Source organism: Camelus ferus, chromosome 9 (genome assembly GCF_009834535.1).
Source record: "Camelus ferus isolate YT-003-E chromosome 9, BCGSAC_Cfer_1.0, whole genome shotgun sequence".
Lineage (NCBI taxonomy): Eukaryota > Metazoa > Chordata > Mammalia > Artiodactyla > Camelidae > Camelus > Camelus ferus.
Window position 1 is genome coordinate 63,508,227 of NC_045704.1, and position 17,464 is coordinate 63,525,690.

A 17,464-nucleotide genomic window follows, 5' to 3' on the forward strand; every position below is an offset into this window, starting at 1 on the left:
GGTAAAACTGCTCAAGTCTCTAACACAGCTCCCCCGCCTCCTTTAGCAAAGATGAATTCCAGCAGGTGAGCTGAGGTCCTGTGCTTTAGCTGGCTGCTGATCCCAAGAGAAAGCCCCTGAAAGGGACACTTGACCCTCAGGGAGCATGCCTCTAGCCACACCCTTAGCTCCTTTCACGAAAGCAACACAACTGAGGGGCTGACCCCAGAGGGGCACTCCCATTACCTGGCGAAATCCCTTGCCTGGACTGGGGGCTGGGAAGTCACTCAAATCACAAATTCTGAGATTCGAAGGACCATCGGTAAGACAGGGTAGTACCGACAGCCGGACAGAAGGAGAGGGAGGCAATGGCTCAGGGTGTTCAGCAGGAAATAGTCCAGTCAAGCAAGGTACCTGCTGGGATCTGGAAGCCGACCGACCGCAGAAAGGAGACTGGGACTCCCTGGTGCAGCCCTGGCTAGGGCACTCTTCTGCATGGCAGCCGTTGCAGACTGGTGATTGCTATGATTGTTTGCTACTTCTCTCCCCTGTTAGACCAGTGCTTCTCAGATTGGGACAGTTTTGCCCCCGAGAAGACGTTTGCCTGGAGACGTTTTTGGTTGTCACAGCTTTGGAGGAGAGTGGCACTGGTGTCTAGCGGTCAGAGGCCAGGGAGGCTGCTGAACGTTGACCAGTATGCAGGGCACCCCCATAAAAAGACTATGCCGTTTAAAATGTCCACAGTGCCAATGTTGAAAGACCCTGCATGGGTCCCAAAGACCCATCTGTCTCACTCAGCGCTCTGTCTACGACACCTGGCTGGGAACCTGGCACAACCCCCGCCCAGGCGCTCAGCAGGCGTCCACTGAATACAGGTGAGCTAAGCCTTCCATCCTTCCAACTCATTTTTGCTTGTCGTTGCCTCGGCATCAAAGGGCACTCTCAACCCTGAGCTCACAGCGCAGGACTTGATTGTTCCCTCTGCTCACCGACCCTGCTCCTGAGCTGCAGGTGTCTCTGATCAGAAAGGTTACATTTCTTCTGTCTCATCTCTCTGCTGCATCTCTGTGCCGAGCGTTGCAGGGCGGGGTGTGTGCAGCTCGCTCTGCCCGGGGCAAACGTGCCCCTCAGTGGCAGGATGAGGGTGAAGGGCACTGTGCATGCTCGGCCTCTCGCTGGAGCTCTTTCCCCAGTAAATCCTGTGCATTTATATGTACACTGTGGCTCCCCCGGAAACTCACATGGCACCCTTCACACCAGAGACGGAGCAGTGCAGCCGAGCCGCTGCGAGAGTTGACCTAACTGCAGGCGGGTTATCGTATTTAAAGTGATCTCTCTGTCATGTGGTTTAATCAAAGCTCCCAGAGAGGAGGAAGAGTGAAAACTCGTGTGTGTGTATGTAGAGGGGAATGAACTGTACATGTGTATGTATTATATCTTTTGGTCTCTGCTTCTGTCAACTTTTTTTTTTTTTTAACAGAATCGAGTTTTCAGTCTATGCTATGAAACCCTTACAAATAGCCTTGTGTCTGTTCTCAGGACGTTCTTGACGGTGGAGCCCCTTACATCACACAGCAAACTCCGTATGAGGATTCTTGAGATCGATTTATTTCTGATCTAAGACTCAAGAATAATTATGATTCTCCTGAGTTACTGGTTTGTTTTTTTATCTTAGGGATGAATGTGTGACAGAGAGGTTTTCTTTGAGAATTGAGAACTGCTCGTTAGAACGTTCCGAGCCAAACCGGTTGCCCACTTGTGTATAACAGGGATTTAGAAGTTCGTGGTGGCTTCAATCCTGACTCCATGTCGGGATGTCCTTATTTTTCCTTTAAAATCGTCTCTGTCCACTTCAGATGTTTTGGGGGGGAATGTAAGGGTGTATATAAACAAATGTGTTGTGGTAGGCCATCCAAAACCAGTTTTACTAGCTTCTTTTTCTCCCTTTCCAGATTGAGATGCTACCAGATGGGCTGTTTCAGTGCAAAAAGCTGCAGTGTTTACTTTTGGGGAAAAATAGCCTGATGAGTTTGTCCCCTCACGTGGGTGAGCTGTCGAACCTTACTCATCTGGAGCTCATGGGTAATTACCTGGAAACGCTTCCTCCTGAACTGGAAGGGTGCCAGTCCCTAAAACGGAGCTGCCTGATCGCCGAGGAAAGCTTGCTCAGTACCCTTCCTCCTCCTGTAACAGAACGTCTGCAGACGTGCTTAGATAAATGTTGACCTAAAGGGCAAATCATTTCTAAGAGAACACTCCAGGGCTTTAAATGAGAACTAAAATTTCCTGAGTTACAAGGATGAAAAATGGATCTTTGTGAGTAACTAGAACCAAATTAAAGAAACTCAGTGTCTATCCCTAAATTAAACAGGTAAAAAAGTGTTAACACTGAACAAAGTTTTGTGAGTCACTGATCTTTAACTTACGGAGATGTCCGAGGTGCACGTGGAGGGTGAATGGGGGCGTGACGTTGCTGCAGTTTACACCCTAAAGAGTAGACATTCCCCCCCCCAGCCCCTGTTACTTATTTGCACACTTGTTTTAGCGGACTTCCTGTTGTGACATTTGTCACCTAGACCATAAACGCATCAGTATAAAGTCCCTTGATGTGCCCTCAGCACTGTCTTTGATTTCTGTTCTTAAATATTTTTAAGCAGGGTGCATTGTGCTTGGCAGAATTCCTTCTCGGCTCAATTTTTACTTCCTGTCCCAGCTTCCTTGAGTCTTCCTTTAATGACAGTGATGAACGCTGAGGAAGTGCCTGCCTTTGGCCTTTACCTGGAGCAGGAGCAGGGTACCTAGGGCACGTCACCCTCGGGGCGTCCTAAAAATGAATGTGTCCGCTGAAAGGTCCTCTTGTGTATCGTCAAAGCCTTTTTTATTTGCTAGTAATTTTTATATTCAATGTAAAACACATAAATATTTTCTATTATATAATCTTGGATTCAAAATCTGTGGGAATGATTTTTGTAAGGTACAGGGAACACATGCATTTCTTTAAGAATTTATTATTAATATGCTTGGTTTGGGCGGCTTCTGATTCTCATATTTGTGTGCATTCTGCTCCAAAATGTTTTTGTACTCTGCAACTAATTACTTTTGGATAACAAAAGCCTTGTGTTTCATGCCCTAAAATATTTGGGGGTTTCCTTCTAAGAGGACGGCCGTATCGTCTGCCTCTCTCTTCCCTGGTCGCCCTGCTGTCGCTGTGCTAACTGCTCCCAGAGCTGTGGTGGAGGGGCAGGCACAGATCTGGGTCTTTAAAACTGCCTGTAAAACACTCTGTAGAAGTAAGAGTTAAGCCAAACACTTTTCTTCTCCGTCTGCATGATCTCTAGATGTGATAATGATGTAAAACACTCAGCCTCTATGCGGTGGTTCAGATGAGCTCTCAAAGCTCAGAAAGAAGTAGGTCCACTTAACTGAAATGCATCTCATGCCTTTGTCCAACTTTCCTGGAGTCCATTTTGCTCTTTTTTATAAAGAGCTTTGTGCTTGGCCGTTGATTATCACACATGTTGTAAAATGAATAAAATCGACTGACTCGTTCGGGGGAATGTGCATTTCCAATGCGGTTTCTCTGACGGGCCCAGGCGTCGTGCTGCCGCCTCGCTCTGGACGTAGCCGTGAAGGGATCTGCTAGCCGCGCCTGGACAGACCTGGGAGGCGCACGGAACCGTGAGGTGCAGTGCTTCGTGCTCTGCCCCTTCCAGAGGATGAAGTGGGTCTTTAAATTACAGCAAAATGCAGCTTCCCTCACCTGCCACTCACCCCTGGACTGGTCCGCAGAGAAGAGAATTGTTCACATCAGACGAGATTTGAGTAATACTAACTATAAAACACACAAGACACCAAAGGCTGCCTAAAACATTGTTTATTTTGTTGTAAACAAGTGTAAAAACGCAATTCTTACCAAAACTTGCCTTTAGTCAGAACACTCGAGTTCTCAGGGTCCCAGGCGTAACTGACGAAGTGTTCCTCTAGGGCTTCAGAAAACAGATTCTCACTCTCTCTAGGGTTTTCTGTTATTTTCAATTTTCTTAATGTGAGTTGATCATTTTAATGTTTTGCATCTGTGTTTCACAATAGACTTGTCATGTGTACCGAGTCCACTGTTGGATAGGATTATCTGACATTTGGAACATGAATATGATACATGGACGTATGTTTAAATGTTTTGGGCCATGTAATTAGCCATAATTTGTATGAAAAATCCCACCCTCTTCTATAAGAAAGAGTTTTCAAAAACAGTTTTCAGATTTGCTACCATTTCTTTGAGACTGGACCTTCTCCACGGCTAGTCACTGGTTCTGTTTACCTGCAAAAGTCACTAACTAAATCGCACCCACTGTTGAAACCCTAGAAGCGAGTTACTGTCGGGCTCAATGGTGAATTTTGTAAGCTGCTTTCCAGACAGCAGGGTGTGGTCCCTGTTCTTGACGCCGTAGCTTTTGGACCTCTTCTTTGCTTCAGCCCCACGCGTCAGTGTTGGGGAGCTTTTCGAATGATGTGGCACTGACGCCATGGACTCTGAGGCCACCCACTTAATGTGCAAAAGTCTGGTGTTTGATGCCACCTCTACCGCTCTGTGGGAGCAGATCTTCATTTTGCAAGTGTTTGTATTCATATAAGAGGATTTTAAACGAAGAAAATAAAGTTTGTTCACTTATAATTTTGAGACTTTAGGTGGCACTTGATTTCCAAGAATGTATCATGTATTTTCCAAAAAAATATAGATGTTATTCAGAACAAAGTTTAAGGCTTATGCTGACAATGGCATTGATTCATTTACTTACATCCACACACAAGGAGACACAGAAGCACAAAGACGAGCTTGCGTACACAGACACACACCCCTGTGTGTGCAAAATGTAACTTACTAGTTCTGGATATGTTTAGTGTTTTTCCAAAGTCGCCAGAGGCTGCGGGTTAGCGCTGGGATAGGCATTCTGTTTTATTCCTCACTTGTAATCGCGGAGTGCTCCATTCTCTTAGTTATAACATTTCAAAGAAAACTGAATGCTCAGCCTCGGTCTGCAAACCTAGGTGGTTCTGAGCATTCCTGGTAAGGAAGGTGTTCCCTCCCTAACCTGTGTCGGGGTACGTCTGTGTGGCACTTAGACACGGCGTTTCATCCTTCATCCTCAGCCTTCGATCTCTCCCCCAGATAGCACCACGTCTTGCTGTCACTCAGCAGATGTTTGTGCTAAACAGGGTGCACAGAGGTCCTCGGGGTCCCAGCGCTGTGGCTTAGCTCCAGCGTAAGTGCAGTGAGTTACTGGCTTAACATTGCTGTTTGATAGTGAAATACTTGTTTCTGTCCTTTGGGCGTCTCGTGAGTCGAGTCCTGTGGCTTAATTAGGGTTTGCGTTATATCGACGGGCTCGGAAACCACTGAAACAATCATCCTTGAGGGCTTAACAGCTTTCCTTCCTCGTATTTTCATTGAAATGCTCTTTCCGTCTTTACTGTCCCTTCGCACTGTCCCGTCCGATAAGGAATTTTGTTCTCCCTCTCCACTCGCCCGCTTCCTTGAATTTGTGAGGCAACAGAGTGTGTTTGTGCTGGAGGACGTGCAGTGACCCTCGGGCACGTATCTTGGGGGGAGCCAGAGCCCATCACTGTGCCTGACTGCTTAGTTCTCTTGTCCCATCCTGCAGAATTTAGGGCTGGTCCCGTGATCCCTCATCCCTGCCAGCAGCCCGTGACTATAACTGGAGACCCACTTTGTTTTCAGGAGCTACGTATTGCGTCAGTGTTTCTTTCTTTCTGGAAACAAGAGGAAGGCTGGTGGGAGAGGAGAGGAGAGGAGAGGAGTTACTTTGCATCCTGGTGTGAATTATGAAGACATTATATACATGAAATGGCATAAACTAATAACTGCTGCAAAATGCCCTGGATATAATTACTTCTTATCTTCAGCTGGATATGGAAGTTGAAGCAGGGGGAACACTGCTGTGCTGTTTAACTGGTTCCTTCCAGTTTCCGGCCCAGCACTGCTGCATGCACTGGGGACTGTCTACCAAGTACCTTTGGTAATGGACTGCGTTCTCTCCAACTTTTTTTTATGTGAACAATTTCATCAACCCCTAAAGCATTAACAGAATATATGAGCCAAAGTACTGAGTGGCAGTGGCTTCCAGCTGAACTGAATTCATTCTTAAGTTTGCGTTTGACTTGTGTAACACGCCACTGCTGAGAAAAACAGGAATGCCTCCTGCATGTTACATACTATCTCTGACAGAGACGGTGCAATTTTAAAAATACAAAGGGGCACAGAATTAAAATGGATGTGTTTGTGCGTATGTGTGTTGTGTGTAACCCTAAATATTTATGCTCAGATATTTTTAAAAACTCTTCAAATGTTTCACTCTCAGCAAAGTAATGGGCCAACCCTGAGTAGAGGCATTTTCTTTTGTTAGCTAGCTTCACAGTGACAGCTAGCATCCATTATTTTGTCTTTGTCACGTCTTTTGAAACATGTACATAGTTGGTTTTTGCTTCTGATAATGATTATTTGAAGATGTAAGGTTTTGCTGTGAGTTGAATGTTTTGGGCCCTCAGGTTTACCGTGTAAATCTGCATCTTGGTAGTAACCATTCTGCCTGAGATTCAGTAGTTTTTGGTAAATTTTACTGTTTTTAAGGTAATTTTTGTGTAAAATAAAAATCTGATTTTTCTAATAAATGGCGAATACAAGCGGACGCCGTGTCGGACGCAGTGCCCGCCACTTCTTTCACCCTCGCGGCCCAGGTGCCAGAGGGACCCTCCTCTTCCCACGGCTCCCTGGGCAGCTGTCCTGTTGTATTATTCACCGGAAGATTGACTTTAGACTTGCATGCAGATCTCACAACAGTAGTGGGAGTTTTCAAAATACACTACAACGGCCGCAAAATATCAAGACCCTGGAAAGAGACGGCTTGAGCCGAGAACGCGCTGGGGTGGGGGAGGGCGTGAAGTCTGCCGCTCTCCTGACAGGCCCATCTGTCCAGTCGTGCTCACCCTTGGGGACTGGTGTTCACAGACCAGCCCATCTCTCCCCGCCTCCTTCCTGACTCCCGTTTCTCTGTGTGCTGTTAGTCCAACACCGACACTGAATGGTGGCCTGGATCAGTAAAAAGTGAGAAGCTGCAAGGTAGGAACTTTTGAGAAGGCTTAGTAAAGGGAGAAAAAATTGAATTATCAGGTAAGCTAGGCATGCATTGGTTGAAACTTTTGGATGGAAGACGTTCCTCTTTCAGACACACACACACACACACACACACACACACACACACATGAGTTTACACACAGTAAAGCAGGTACCGAGAGAACAGAACTCAATACAGATGAAGGAAACCAGGCGGCCGTATTTTTTCCTGGAAATGCAGTTCTGCAAGTGAGGCTTTCCCTCACCTCTAAGTGCCTTAGGAGTGGGGATGCGTTAGGAAATGAAGCCAGTGCCTGAGCCCGGGCCTCCCTGCGAGGTGCCTTGGGTGCCGGGTCCTGTGACCCAGCCCAGAGTGCGGGGACCAGGTGGCCTCGGGTTCCTCAGCTCTCCCTTCTGCTTTGCAAACTCACTTTTCAACCCACACCCAGGGCCTGGCTGTGCAAGAGAGAGGCTGCGCTGGCGCCGTGGAGGCCACGGTTTGACTCTCTGGAGCTGCAGCTTGTGCCTGGGTTCCTGCCCCTCGTCTCGGTTCTCTGAAATCCGGGTTCCTGGCGTGTGTCCTCTGTCCCTCTCATCTCTCAGGTCTAGAGCAAAGCAGTTATCCAAAAGCACAGAGCCAGACCTTGAACTCAACCCCACACTTAGGAAGAATATATATATGCCAAAGAAGGATCAGGAAAAAAGTCACTTTTTGATGCGTGTCGTCTTTGGAGAGCCAGCTCTCTGCGCCCGCGTAGCTTCGTCGTGCTCCAGGCCAGCATTCCTAGTCCTGCCTCTGCCATGCCACGGAGTCTCCAGGACGGCCTGTGTGCTTCTGAGGAGCTTTTCAAATTGCTGCTTATACCAATACCTTCTGTGTCCGGTGCCTTTTTACACAGGCCTGCTTGTTGGTGTGTGGACGGCTCACACACATCTTTTCTGATTCTCTGCCTCCCTCTGCCGCTGAGATGAGAGTAAGTCAAGCAGACGTGTGCTCGGTTCCCACTCCCTCCCGTGGGTTCAGTTCCTCCCCGCCCTGCCTGTGTCTAGTGCAGCCCCCGAGGTAGGCGCTGGAGGACTCAGGGACCCTCCTTAGTCTCGATGACTCCATCTCGAGTGAGATGCACTGAGAAGCCCCATGCAGTTCCCAGCACCAGGACCAGACCAGACGTGAGCAGGCGGCCTGGGTACAAGAGGGAGGTGGCGCTTCGAGACTACGACGAGCAGAGAGACAGGTGCGGGGAGGGGGCTGCTGGGCAAAGGAGGGTTCTCACGGCACTTCTGTGCACCATCCCCAGGGGATGGTCTCGTCCCCCAGGCCTCATCGGCTGCTGGGTCTCCCTTCCCGTCTCTCCAGTGGGGCGCCCTGCTTTTCGGCCCCGACTCTGTCCCTTCCCGGTCCCACTCCCTGCAGACTCCAGAGCCTGTCTCCCTCCCTCCCCCTCCCTCCCCCTCTGTCTCCCTGTCCCTGCCTCTGTCTCTCTCTGTCTCTCTCCGGGCTGTCTGGCACTGGCCTAACCGCATACTCCAAGCTTACGTACCCTCACCCATCACTAAACCCCAGCTTTGAAAGTATCACACACCTGCCGTATCAAAGGGGGTGTTTTAGCCTGTGCTCATCAAAATGAATGTCTTTCCGTTATCAAGGTCCCCACTCCCTGCAAGGGGGCTTCCTGGCACAACTCCGGGTTCCAAAGAAGAGACTTGCTCACTGCGCTGGACAGAGTAGGGCCGTCGCGTCCCCTAGGCTGGTGACCTAGCTGCACGTGGAGACCTGAGTGGCCTGGTCCCCACCCTTTACCAGTCATTCCGGTGGCACTCGGTGTCCCTTGTAAGTGAGCACCCGGTCCAGGGTTCAAACACCGCCTTGTGCGGGGAGTCCCCCTCCAGTCTTCCCTCGAGCGGTGGGGAGGGCTCGCGTGCCGGTCTTCCTGCCTCTGCTGCACTTCATGGAGGGCTACTCGGCTCATCGTGGCGAGAAGAGGGCGTTCTGTCCCCCTTTCCACAACAGACTGAACCCATCTCAGGCGGTTGCTCTGTGGAAAGGAAAACCCTGAAGAAGCTGCCGAGTGAAGGAGCGCCGGTGCAGTCTGCAGCAAGAGGCCTGAGGGAAACTCTCTGGACCTGTGACGCGGAACCTGGGCAGAGCAGAGCGTCCCAGACCTCATGAGAGGCTCCACACTGAGGAAAGATGAACATCTAGCTGCTTCATCCCCGCTCCTCCAGCGTGGAGTCTGTCACCTCTGGGGAAGCACCTCAGCGAGCCATTTACCTCCCGCCGGGGGCTCCACCGGCCCCGCACGTGTGCTGTGTCAACCCACCCGACAGCCTGCTTCGGTGTGTCATTCCCATTTTACAGATGAGAAAGAAGACTTAAAAATGAGGACTCTCCCAGCATCTCATGGCTGTTCAGAAGAGGAGCCCTACTTAACCCACAGGTCTGCGAAGCCGCTCCCACGGAGGGTCAGGTAGACAGCACCCAAGCTCGGCACGCCTCTCCCTCCCCCACCCTGGTGTCTGAAGACGCAGGGCTCACGCCATGGTCCCCAGCGCTCCCTGGTCTCCTCTCGCCGGCTCTGAGCTGGTGCGCCCTCCCGCTGCCCGTCTGTCCTAGCCGTCTTCTCCTGAGCCAGCAAGTCCCTTCCTAGCCATTGAGTTTCCGCCTCATCTCTTAATGTGATTTAGAAACGCAGAGATTTCCAGTTAGAGGAACCATGGAGGCTGTTCTGAAGAGGGAGGCCTAGGTGGCTGGCCCGCGGTCGGAAGCCGGCTGTCTGAGGGAGGTGGCACAGGGACTGCGTGTGGCCCTCCGGGGCACAGAGTCGGCTGAACCAAAGCCTAGCGGAAGAGCCACGGCTAGCGCCCAGGCGTCCTCCCTGACCCCCGGCCCCGGGCCGCCTCTGAGCAGCCGCAGTCCCTGCGGCCACGGTCTGCGTCCTGTTGCTCGCCCTTCCCTGTGCTCCCTGTCACTGCGCCCACAGCCCTGGAGGCTCCCGTCCCCATCTCACTCGGCAGGGAACAGGGCTCTGAAAGGACCATCCACAGTTACAATTACTGAGAACTGCTAAAGCGTCTGCCAGACTTTGTAAGCATCGCTGATGCTTACTACGCGTTAAGGCAGGCGCCGACTCCATTTTATGGAAGAAAAGAAAGCGGTCCAGGAAGACTAACTGACGCAGCTGGCCGTGGGCCGGCACAGAGCCAGGGCGCAGCGGGCCGAGGCCTCGAGCCGCAGACTCTGTGGCACCACATCTCTGCCTTTTGCACAGTGCGTGCGGCCAAGGTCCTGTGGCAGGTGAGTGATGGCGGTGAGTGCAGCGGAGGACTCTGGCCTCTAACCCAGTCTTCTGTCTTTCAGGATGTGCAGACACCCTGGAAGAGGGGTGGTGTGCATGCAGACACACACACACACACACGCACAGTCCTCGACACCCTGTAGTATAAATACAGCAATTTCACCCCAAGGACTGATGTAATTTTAAACCTTGTGGTTCTTTTCCCAACAGCAGGGCTCTTATTTTAACGTCCTAACCTAAACTGTGAGCACATGGGCTCTCCTTAGAGCAGAGTGCCATTCTGGATTTCAGACCCTGTGGGAGACGTTGGATAAAGACCTCATCCTGTTGAAGAGAGCTGCCGACGTTCTGGTTTTCGTTTCAAGGTGCAGAGGGGGCTCCCAGTCAGCTTGGGTTTTATACGGAACTGTAGTTCCAGTTGACTCCCTGGGAGTCTTGATGTACGTAGGGAGATGCTGGCCAGCGTTCAGAGCTGCAGAGGGGCTACCGGGCACAGCTCAGGCTGGACTTGCTCTGAATGTGCTCTGCTGATGTGGACTTCGGGAGGGGGAGGAGGAGGAGGGACGGGCTATGCTGTCCCTACTGACTTCGTGCCGTGCTCCAGATGAGAAGCCGTGTTCCTTACCCCAAAACGATGGTGTGTCCCTCCCTGCCCCTGCCTTGTGGCTGAACACACGTCTACGCCTGGAGAAAGCCTTAAAGGGGCTCTGAGCACTGACTCCCCGAAGCACTGGTTCACTTTGCATTTCCCCTTGGCTTCTTCAGAATGTGCCTGCCCTTCAAGACGGGGGGCGTGTCGGGCCCACTGAGCACCCAGATCAGCACGTCCAAGGCCCTCCACACAGTGGGGCTGCCGCTCTCACAGTCCCTCCTCCTTGCACTGGGCTCAGGAGAAGGAGACTTACCAAGTGACTTCGCACCTTCACCTTAGCTGTTTTTTGTGCTCTTCTAAAAGATGAAAGCAGCTGGCCCGCCTCCCTCTTTCTTTCTGGGAGGTGAGTCTAATTCCTCCAGCTTAGAGACAAGCACCTACAGAGATTTTTTTTTTTTTTTTTTTTTTGCAGACTGGAAACGAGCCCACAGCCCGGGGCTGCCTCACATAGCCAGCAGAGGCTCCGGCCGAGTCCCTGACCAGAGGGGCTGCAGGAAATCCGCGTGTTTCTCAGGATGAGCTGTGGCTCGGAGCTTGGCCAGCTCACAGTGGGAGAGAACGTGGGAGACCAGTGACTTCTAGGCGTCAGCACGCTGCCGTTTCCACTGTCCCCTGCGCGTGCTGTGTGCTCCAGGTCCTGGACGGAGGGAGCCTAATGCGGGTGAGCCTCAGTGGTCCCTGGGGGTGCCTTCCAACTCCAGTATTCTGATCTACATAAAATGCTCAGCGAGCGGGAAGTGTCGATCAGGGTTAACACTGAGTATCAAGCGTTTGGGCATGTCATGCACTTACTTTTTTAGGTTTTGAAATGACTCACTTCTATGGCATATGAACAAGCCTTTTATTCACCGAAGAACCTGAAGCATCATGGCAAGAGGAGGAGGATGGGACTGTTTCAGAGGGTAGCTCTGCAGAGCCTCCCGTCAGGAGAGGCAGGTGTGCGGGGAGGAGGCGCCATCTAGGGCAGGGCAGGTGGGAACACTTCCAGGGGGCCTCGTCCTCTCAGGTTACGCGTCCCAGGAAGGAGAAAGGGCCTCGGGTGGCACCGGTGGAAAGTTACCTGGGAGGCGCTCAGCCCTCTGGGGCTTGAACACCGAAGCATGAACTCTGAGGCTGGTCCATCACCACTGCTGTGCAGCCCACAGTCTCACCTGGGGCCAACACATGCCTCCAAGTTTTCAGTCTTCTGGTTCCTGTTCCATGGGCCTCTGGGCCTCAGTGTTCCTTCAGTTCCTTCGGCTGCTAGTTGGAGAGACACTCCAGGCTTGGGGACCCTGAGAGGTGTCGCCAGCGCCAAGGGCAGACTGACCCCTGGTGGGCTGTCCTGGAGCTGCGTGCCGTGCGCCTACTCTGTGCACCTACTCTGTGCTCTGGTGCCCGGCTCAGGACTGATCCAGGCCGGGTCGGGGCCTCTGCTGTGCCCAGAAGAGGAGAGAGCAAGACCGCTGTCTTACAGCTGGACTGTCAGCCGGCTGCTGGAAAGGCTCTTGGCTGCACCCTGGGTAGAGCCTTCTCTCTACCAGTAAGACTGGGTGACCTTATCTCTCTGAGCCTCAGTTTCCTTATCTGCAAAACGTAAATTCTATTCTGCAAATATTTAGTGCCTGCTCCTAGCCAGGTGCTGCCTTAGGTATGGAGGATGGGTCAGGACAAGACCAACAGGGTCCCACCCTCAGGGACACAAAGCTCGCTCAGTCTCAGGAGGATTCCAGGAGGTAATGTAAAATGCTTAGCATCTTGTCTGACCCTCGTGGGTGCTCACCTCATGTTAGCTCTAGTGAATTTTCCTCCAAAGATGGTAGAAAAATCTTTTAAAATATCTTTCCAACCTCAGTCTTCACCCATGTGTTTCTCTCTGCCTGGAAGGCTCTTCCTTGATCCGTTTGTCTAACTCCTGTTCATCCATTTCTCTGGTTACACGGTCACTTCCTCAGGGTAGCACCTCCCCAGCCAGGCCCACGCTTGGCCCCCCTGGTGTGCGTTCTCACGGGAGCTGGCACTCTGCTTTTGGATAGCCATCACCTTGGTAACTCCGACTTGTTTGGTGTTCGTGTTCCTGACCAGACTGTAAACCTGGTGTGGAGAGGCTCCACGGCTACCAGAAGCCTCCGCATCTGGCTTTGAGTTCTCCACGAATATCTGACCATCCGACTGGTTGACACACGAAGGGGATGTTCCCCTTTGAACGATAAAACTACACTGGACCAAGGAAAGGAGACTGTGACACATCCCTCAGGAGCACACGGGCCCTTTCTTCCCTCCCTCTCATCCTCCTCTTAACATGAAGAGGAGGGACAGCCAAGAGACAGGGGAGAAAACCAGCCACGCCCTGGGCAGACCTGCATCTCCTTGGAAGCCATCGGGCAGCCAAGTCACCGTGCAAAGGATGACATGACGGGCCCCCACTGTTAACAAGTGCTTCTCTGCCACCGCTCAGGGCACTGCTGACAACAGGGCGGGAAGGTCTTCTCTGAGACCAGGCACCACAGGCACACTCTTGTCTGTCTCCCACAGCCAAGCAGTGTCATTTAAAGGAAGAAGTCTTGTCTCTCCTAGCTGTAGAGAGAAGGCTGAGAAAATTAAATCCAACGCTGCATGACTGGAATGGTGACAGCAGCAGAAATGTAACCATGCTGACTTTTTCACCCCGCCACGCAGTACGAGAGGCCCCCCGCCTTAGTACCTTGAGAAGGAGACGCAGTTACTTACGTGTGACTCACTGCAGATGTGAGTGTTCTGGCCCCTTGGTGCCTTGTGGGGTTTAACAAAGCAGCACTGTGACCTGACCCCAGTGGTTTTCTTTTGGCCAGAATCCAAATCCTCTGGGCAGTGCTGGACGTCCCACGTGCTTTCCTGCAGGCGCATGGCATGGAACGCGTGCCAGTTCCCTGTTCCAGGCCTTTCTAAATCTCCATGCCTCTGCCCATGCTCTTCTCTCAATCAGAAGTCCCTTCTTTCCATATAAATTTGGAAGATTATCTGTCTGTCTGTCTATCAAACTGCCATTTATTCTTCAAGACTACGACAAAATACCATTTTGTCTCTGACCACCTTCCTTCTCCCAAGCTGGAGTTTAGTGCTTGTATTCCTAACCTTTATAACAGTGCACTGAGGTTATTTTTAGATTTCCTCCACACTAAACTGACAACGGAAACCAAATCTTATTCGTCTCAGTATCCCCTTCAGCTAGTAGGGTGCCTCACCTTGTAGGTGCAGAGTGAATGGAAGGCAGAAAACCAGGCTTTGGCAAGCCTTGTCCCGGGGCCAGTGGGTCGGCCAGGGAGTCTAAGGACAAGCGTCCGCACCAGACACTGCTAGCGGGCACTTTTGTGGACGGACTGTGACAGCAATGAGAAGTCTCTGGAGGCTTGTGGGCAGGGAAGCAGCGTGAGGAAGTGGAGCTTGGGGCTCTCTGAGGGTGTGGTGAGGCTGAAGTACGGAAATCTGCTCGTTCTCCAGGTGAGGGAACGGGGCTTGAGAAAGCCGAATGTTTTACAATAACACACCAGCTAATAAGCCAAGAAACCTGGTTGAGAGCCCAGATCTGATTCCAGGGTTTGTGTTCTTCGACACGGCGCAAAAACTGAACGGAGTCTGCAAGCGCCACCTAGAGCTGGGGCCCTGCAGTCCTTCAGGGAGCGCTCACGCCGACGGCAGAATGTCGCTAACCCTTCCTGGGCCCACTTCAGCCTCCTCTTCACCAAAATGAGGAACGTTGAGCCAGGTGGCTGTAAGGCCAGTTTTGGGCTCTGAGACGCTGTGACTCTCTCTGGAGCACAGATGGGCTTCCTGACCGGAAACCAGCTCAGCCAGAACCACGGGCACTCGTGCGTTGGCCCTGAGCAACTTCTTTACCGGTTGCAGTCATGACTCCAAAACACAACACAGGCTGTGAAATACTGTCTTAAAGTCTAACTCTTCTTCCCCGAGACGCTCAGGCGCTGAGCTGTAACTGCTGACCTCACAGGATTTATCTGTGTGTCTGAACAGTCACACTTAAGTCACAGCAAAGTTCTCCCTCACTCTCCACGCCTTGGGGCTGTTACCCTGCTTGTAATTCTGCGTCGTTCTGAAAGTTCAACTTCGCACTGCTCAGACTTAGCCCTCCACACCCCATCACAGACGTCGCTGTCAGACGGACGTGCCGTTCTCGGCCTTCGGGCTGAAAGTCAGGGTACAGCACATCTGAAAATGTGTGGTTCAGAATGAGCCCTGAAGTGAAAAGCTCCCCCCAAACCACCGAGTAACATCCTGCTGTTGTCCTCATCAAATCTATGCCATCGCTCCTTCGGTTCAGCCTCCGTTTGGAATCAGCTGTCTGATGCCATTTCTTTGAACCGTTCGGAACAAGATGCAATCTCATTATGGTCAGCTGCACAGAGTGGACCTTTCAGAGCATAAAGGAACATCTGTCCTCCATCTGCAGCGCCCAAAACACGGGACTTCCACAATAGAGTACATTGTAGGACTCCAACGCTTTTAAAGGGCAAGACGTTCATTTCTGACGTTTCCATAAATACAGCTAACGGAACATGCTCATCTCACATACTGTTCTTCAAAGAGCATGTCAAAGGCCACTGGAGCAGAGCATTTGAACGTGATCTTTAGATTCAGCCAGACCTGGTTCGAATACTTGTTGTGTCATATACTAACTGTGTGTTCTTGGAAAGTGACTTAATCCTGGTCATTTTAGGTTTCCTCAGGGATGTGAACTGGAGTAAGTGTACACAGTCGGGAGATGATGTCTTCAGAGAGAACGGCACACGCTGGGGCGCTGGGTGAACGCCAGCTGCTGCTCCTGCTTTGCTGCTGCTGATACTTGGGGCCGAGCGGTCTGACTCCTGACGCGGCTGAAAAGAGCAGGGGACTGGGATGGGAAGACCTGAGTTTGCACCCCACCACTGCCGCTTACTGGCTGTGTGACCTCGGGGAGGTCACCGAGACCTTCTCAGCTCAGCTTCCTCATCTGTCAAACAGGGAAACTGAAGACAGCTAACGTACAGACAGCTTCCACGAGGGGCAAGTGAGGCGATCTGCATAAAGTTTCTCTGCCAGCTGCCAAACTCTGCATGCCTGTGTCGTTTTGTCATTGTTGGTGTTAAGGACTGAATGTCTGTGTCCCCCCAAAATGCATGTGTTGAAACCCTGACTCCCAGTGTGATGGCGTTAGGAGGCGGGGCTTTGGGGAGTAATTAGGGTTAGGTGGGGTCGTGAGGGCCGAGCCTCCTCGAAGGGGTTAGTGTCCGTATAAGAAGAGGACGGGTCTGGGGCTCTCTCCCTCTCCCTGTCTTGCAAAACATCAGCTGTCTGCAGGCAAGGAGGACGGTCGTCACCAAGAACTGGAGGGGCGACTTGTCGACCTTGGACTTGGAGCCTCTGGGACTGTGAGAAGCAAGTGTCTGTTGTGTGAGACCCCCGTCTGTGTATTCTGCTAGAGCAGCCCGAACTGACGGAGACAACAGTCGCTCCGGACCTGAAGAGCATGTCTGATTTTTTTTATAAAAATCTTGGTTATGTGCTCAGGTCCTTATGACTGATCTCCACTTAGCCCCTTAAGTGAGGCAGCACCGAGCGTAGAACGCCGTCTTCCCCAGCACAACGCTGTGTGCTGGTCTCAGGGCCGACCTCTGTGCACGTGTGAAGTCCCAGGTCTGCAGAGCTGCTGAGGCAGAGAAGGGTCGTCGACTGCGGTCCCCGCTCTGTGGGTGTTGTATCTGATGTTGCAATCGTTAGGGTTTTCAGATCTCACCTCCCCCTCCCCCCAGAGCATTTAGAACAACTGGCAATTCAGCCCCTCCCCACCGTCCTGGGTGCCTGATCCTTTCGTCCCCACCCCGAGGGTGGAGGTCGTTGGGCTTGGGACCTCGAAATCCTGCCTCCTCGACTTTCTAGCCGTGTTACCCTGGGCATGTCACTTAACTTTCCCACACATCCATTTCTCAGCTGCAAAATGGGAGGGAATAACTGGTTGGGAAATTTTAATAAGACAGCACATTTAAAATTCTCAGAGCCACATCCAGCACCGGGTCACTCACCAGCTTTGCCCTCCGTCCCTGAGCACTCTTCTCATTCACCGCTTGCTTCTTTTCTTTAATAATAAACAACATAACATTTTAATTAATTAGTTTATACCTGTATATTTCTGGAAAAATCGTATTTTTAATAAAATGTGTTAAATATTCAGATTGATTGTTTTGCTGTGGAGATATCATTAAAACTGTGTTCTCAGGTTATAAAGTCCAGGATGAGAAGAGGGCCAGCAACCGGATTCTCTGCTGTGGATTAGCCAGACCCACGCTCTCTGGATGATAGAGCACAGTGTTGCCAACGAGCAGATTGAGAGATAAGAGCAAATACAAGCCGCGCAACCATTTACCTGACCTTTCTTTAAATAAGTGGCACAGAAAC

At 51.4% G+C, this 17,464-nt stretch overlaps 1 protein-coding gene and 1 long non-coding RNA gene across 3 annotated transcripts in view; both read left to right on the forward strand.

The window, feature by feature from the left end:
• The window catches only part of LRRC8B (leucine rich repeat containing 8 VRAC subunit B), a 63,081-nt gene extending 56,398 nt beyond the window's left edge, over positions 1-6,683 (forward strand). For both annotated transcript variants that reach the window (XM_032487033.1, XM_032487034.1), the window contains exon 5: positions 1,932-6,683. In XM_032487033.1, coding sequence (XP_032342924.1) covers positions 1,932-2,204 — 273 coding nt within the window. In that variant the 3' untranslated portion in view covers positions 2,205-6,683. The remainder of the gene's footprint in view (positions 1-1,931) is intronic.
• Positions 6,684-9,957: 3,274 nt separating this feature from the next.
• Positions 9,958-17,227, forward strand: LOC116665875. Its single transcript, XR_004322632.1, has 3 exons — positions 9,958-10,769; positions 11,469-11,717; positions 15,750-17,227. It is a non-coding gene; the product is annotated as an uncharacterized LOC116665875 (long non-coding RNA).
• The last annotated feature ends 237 nt before the right edge of the window (positions 17,228-17,464 follow it).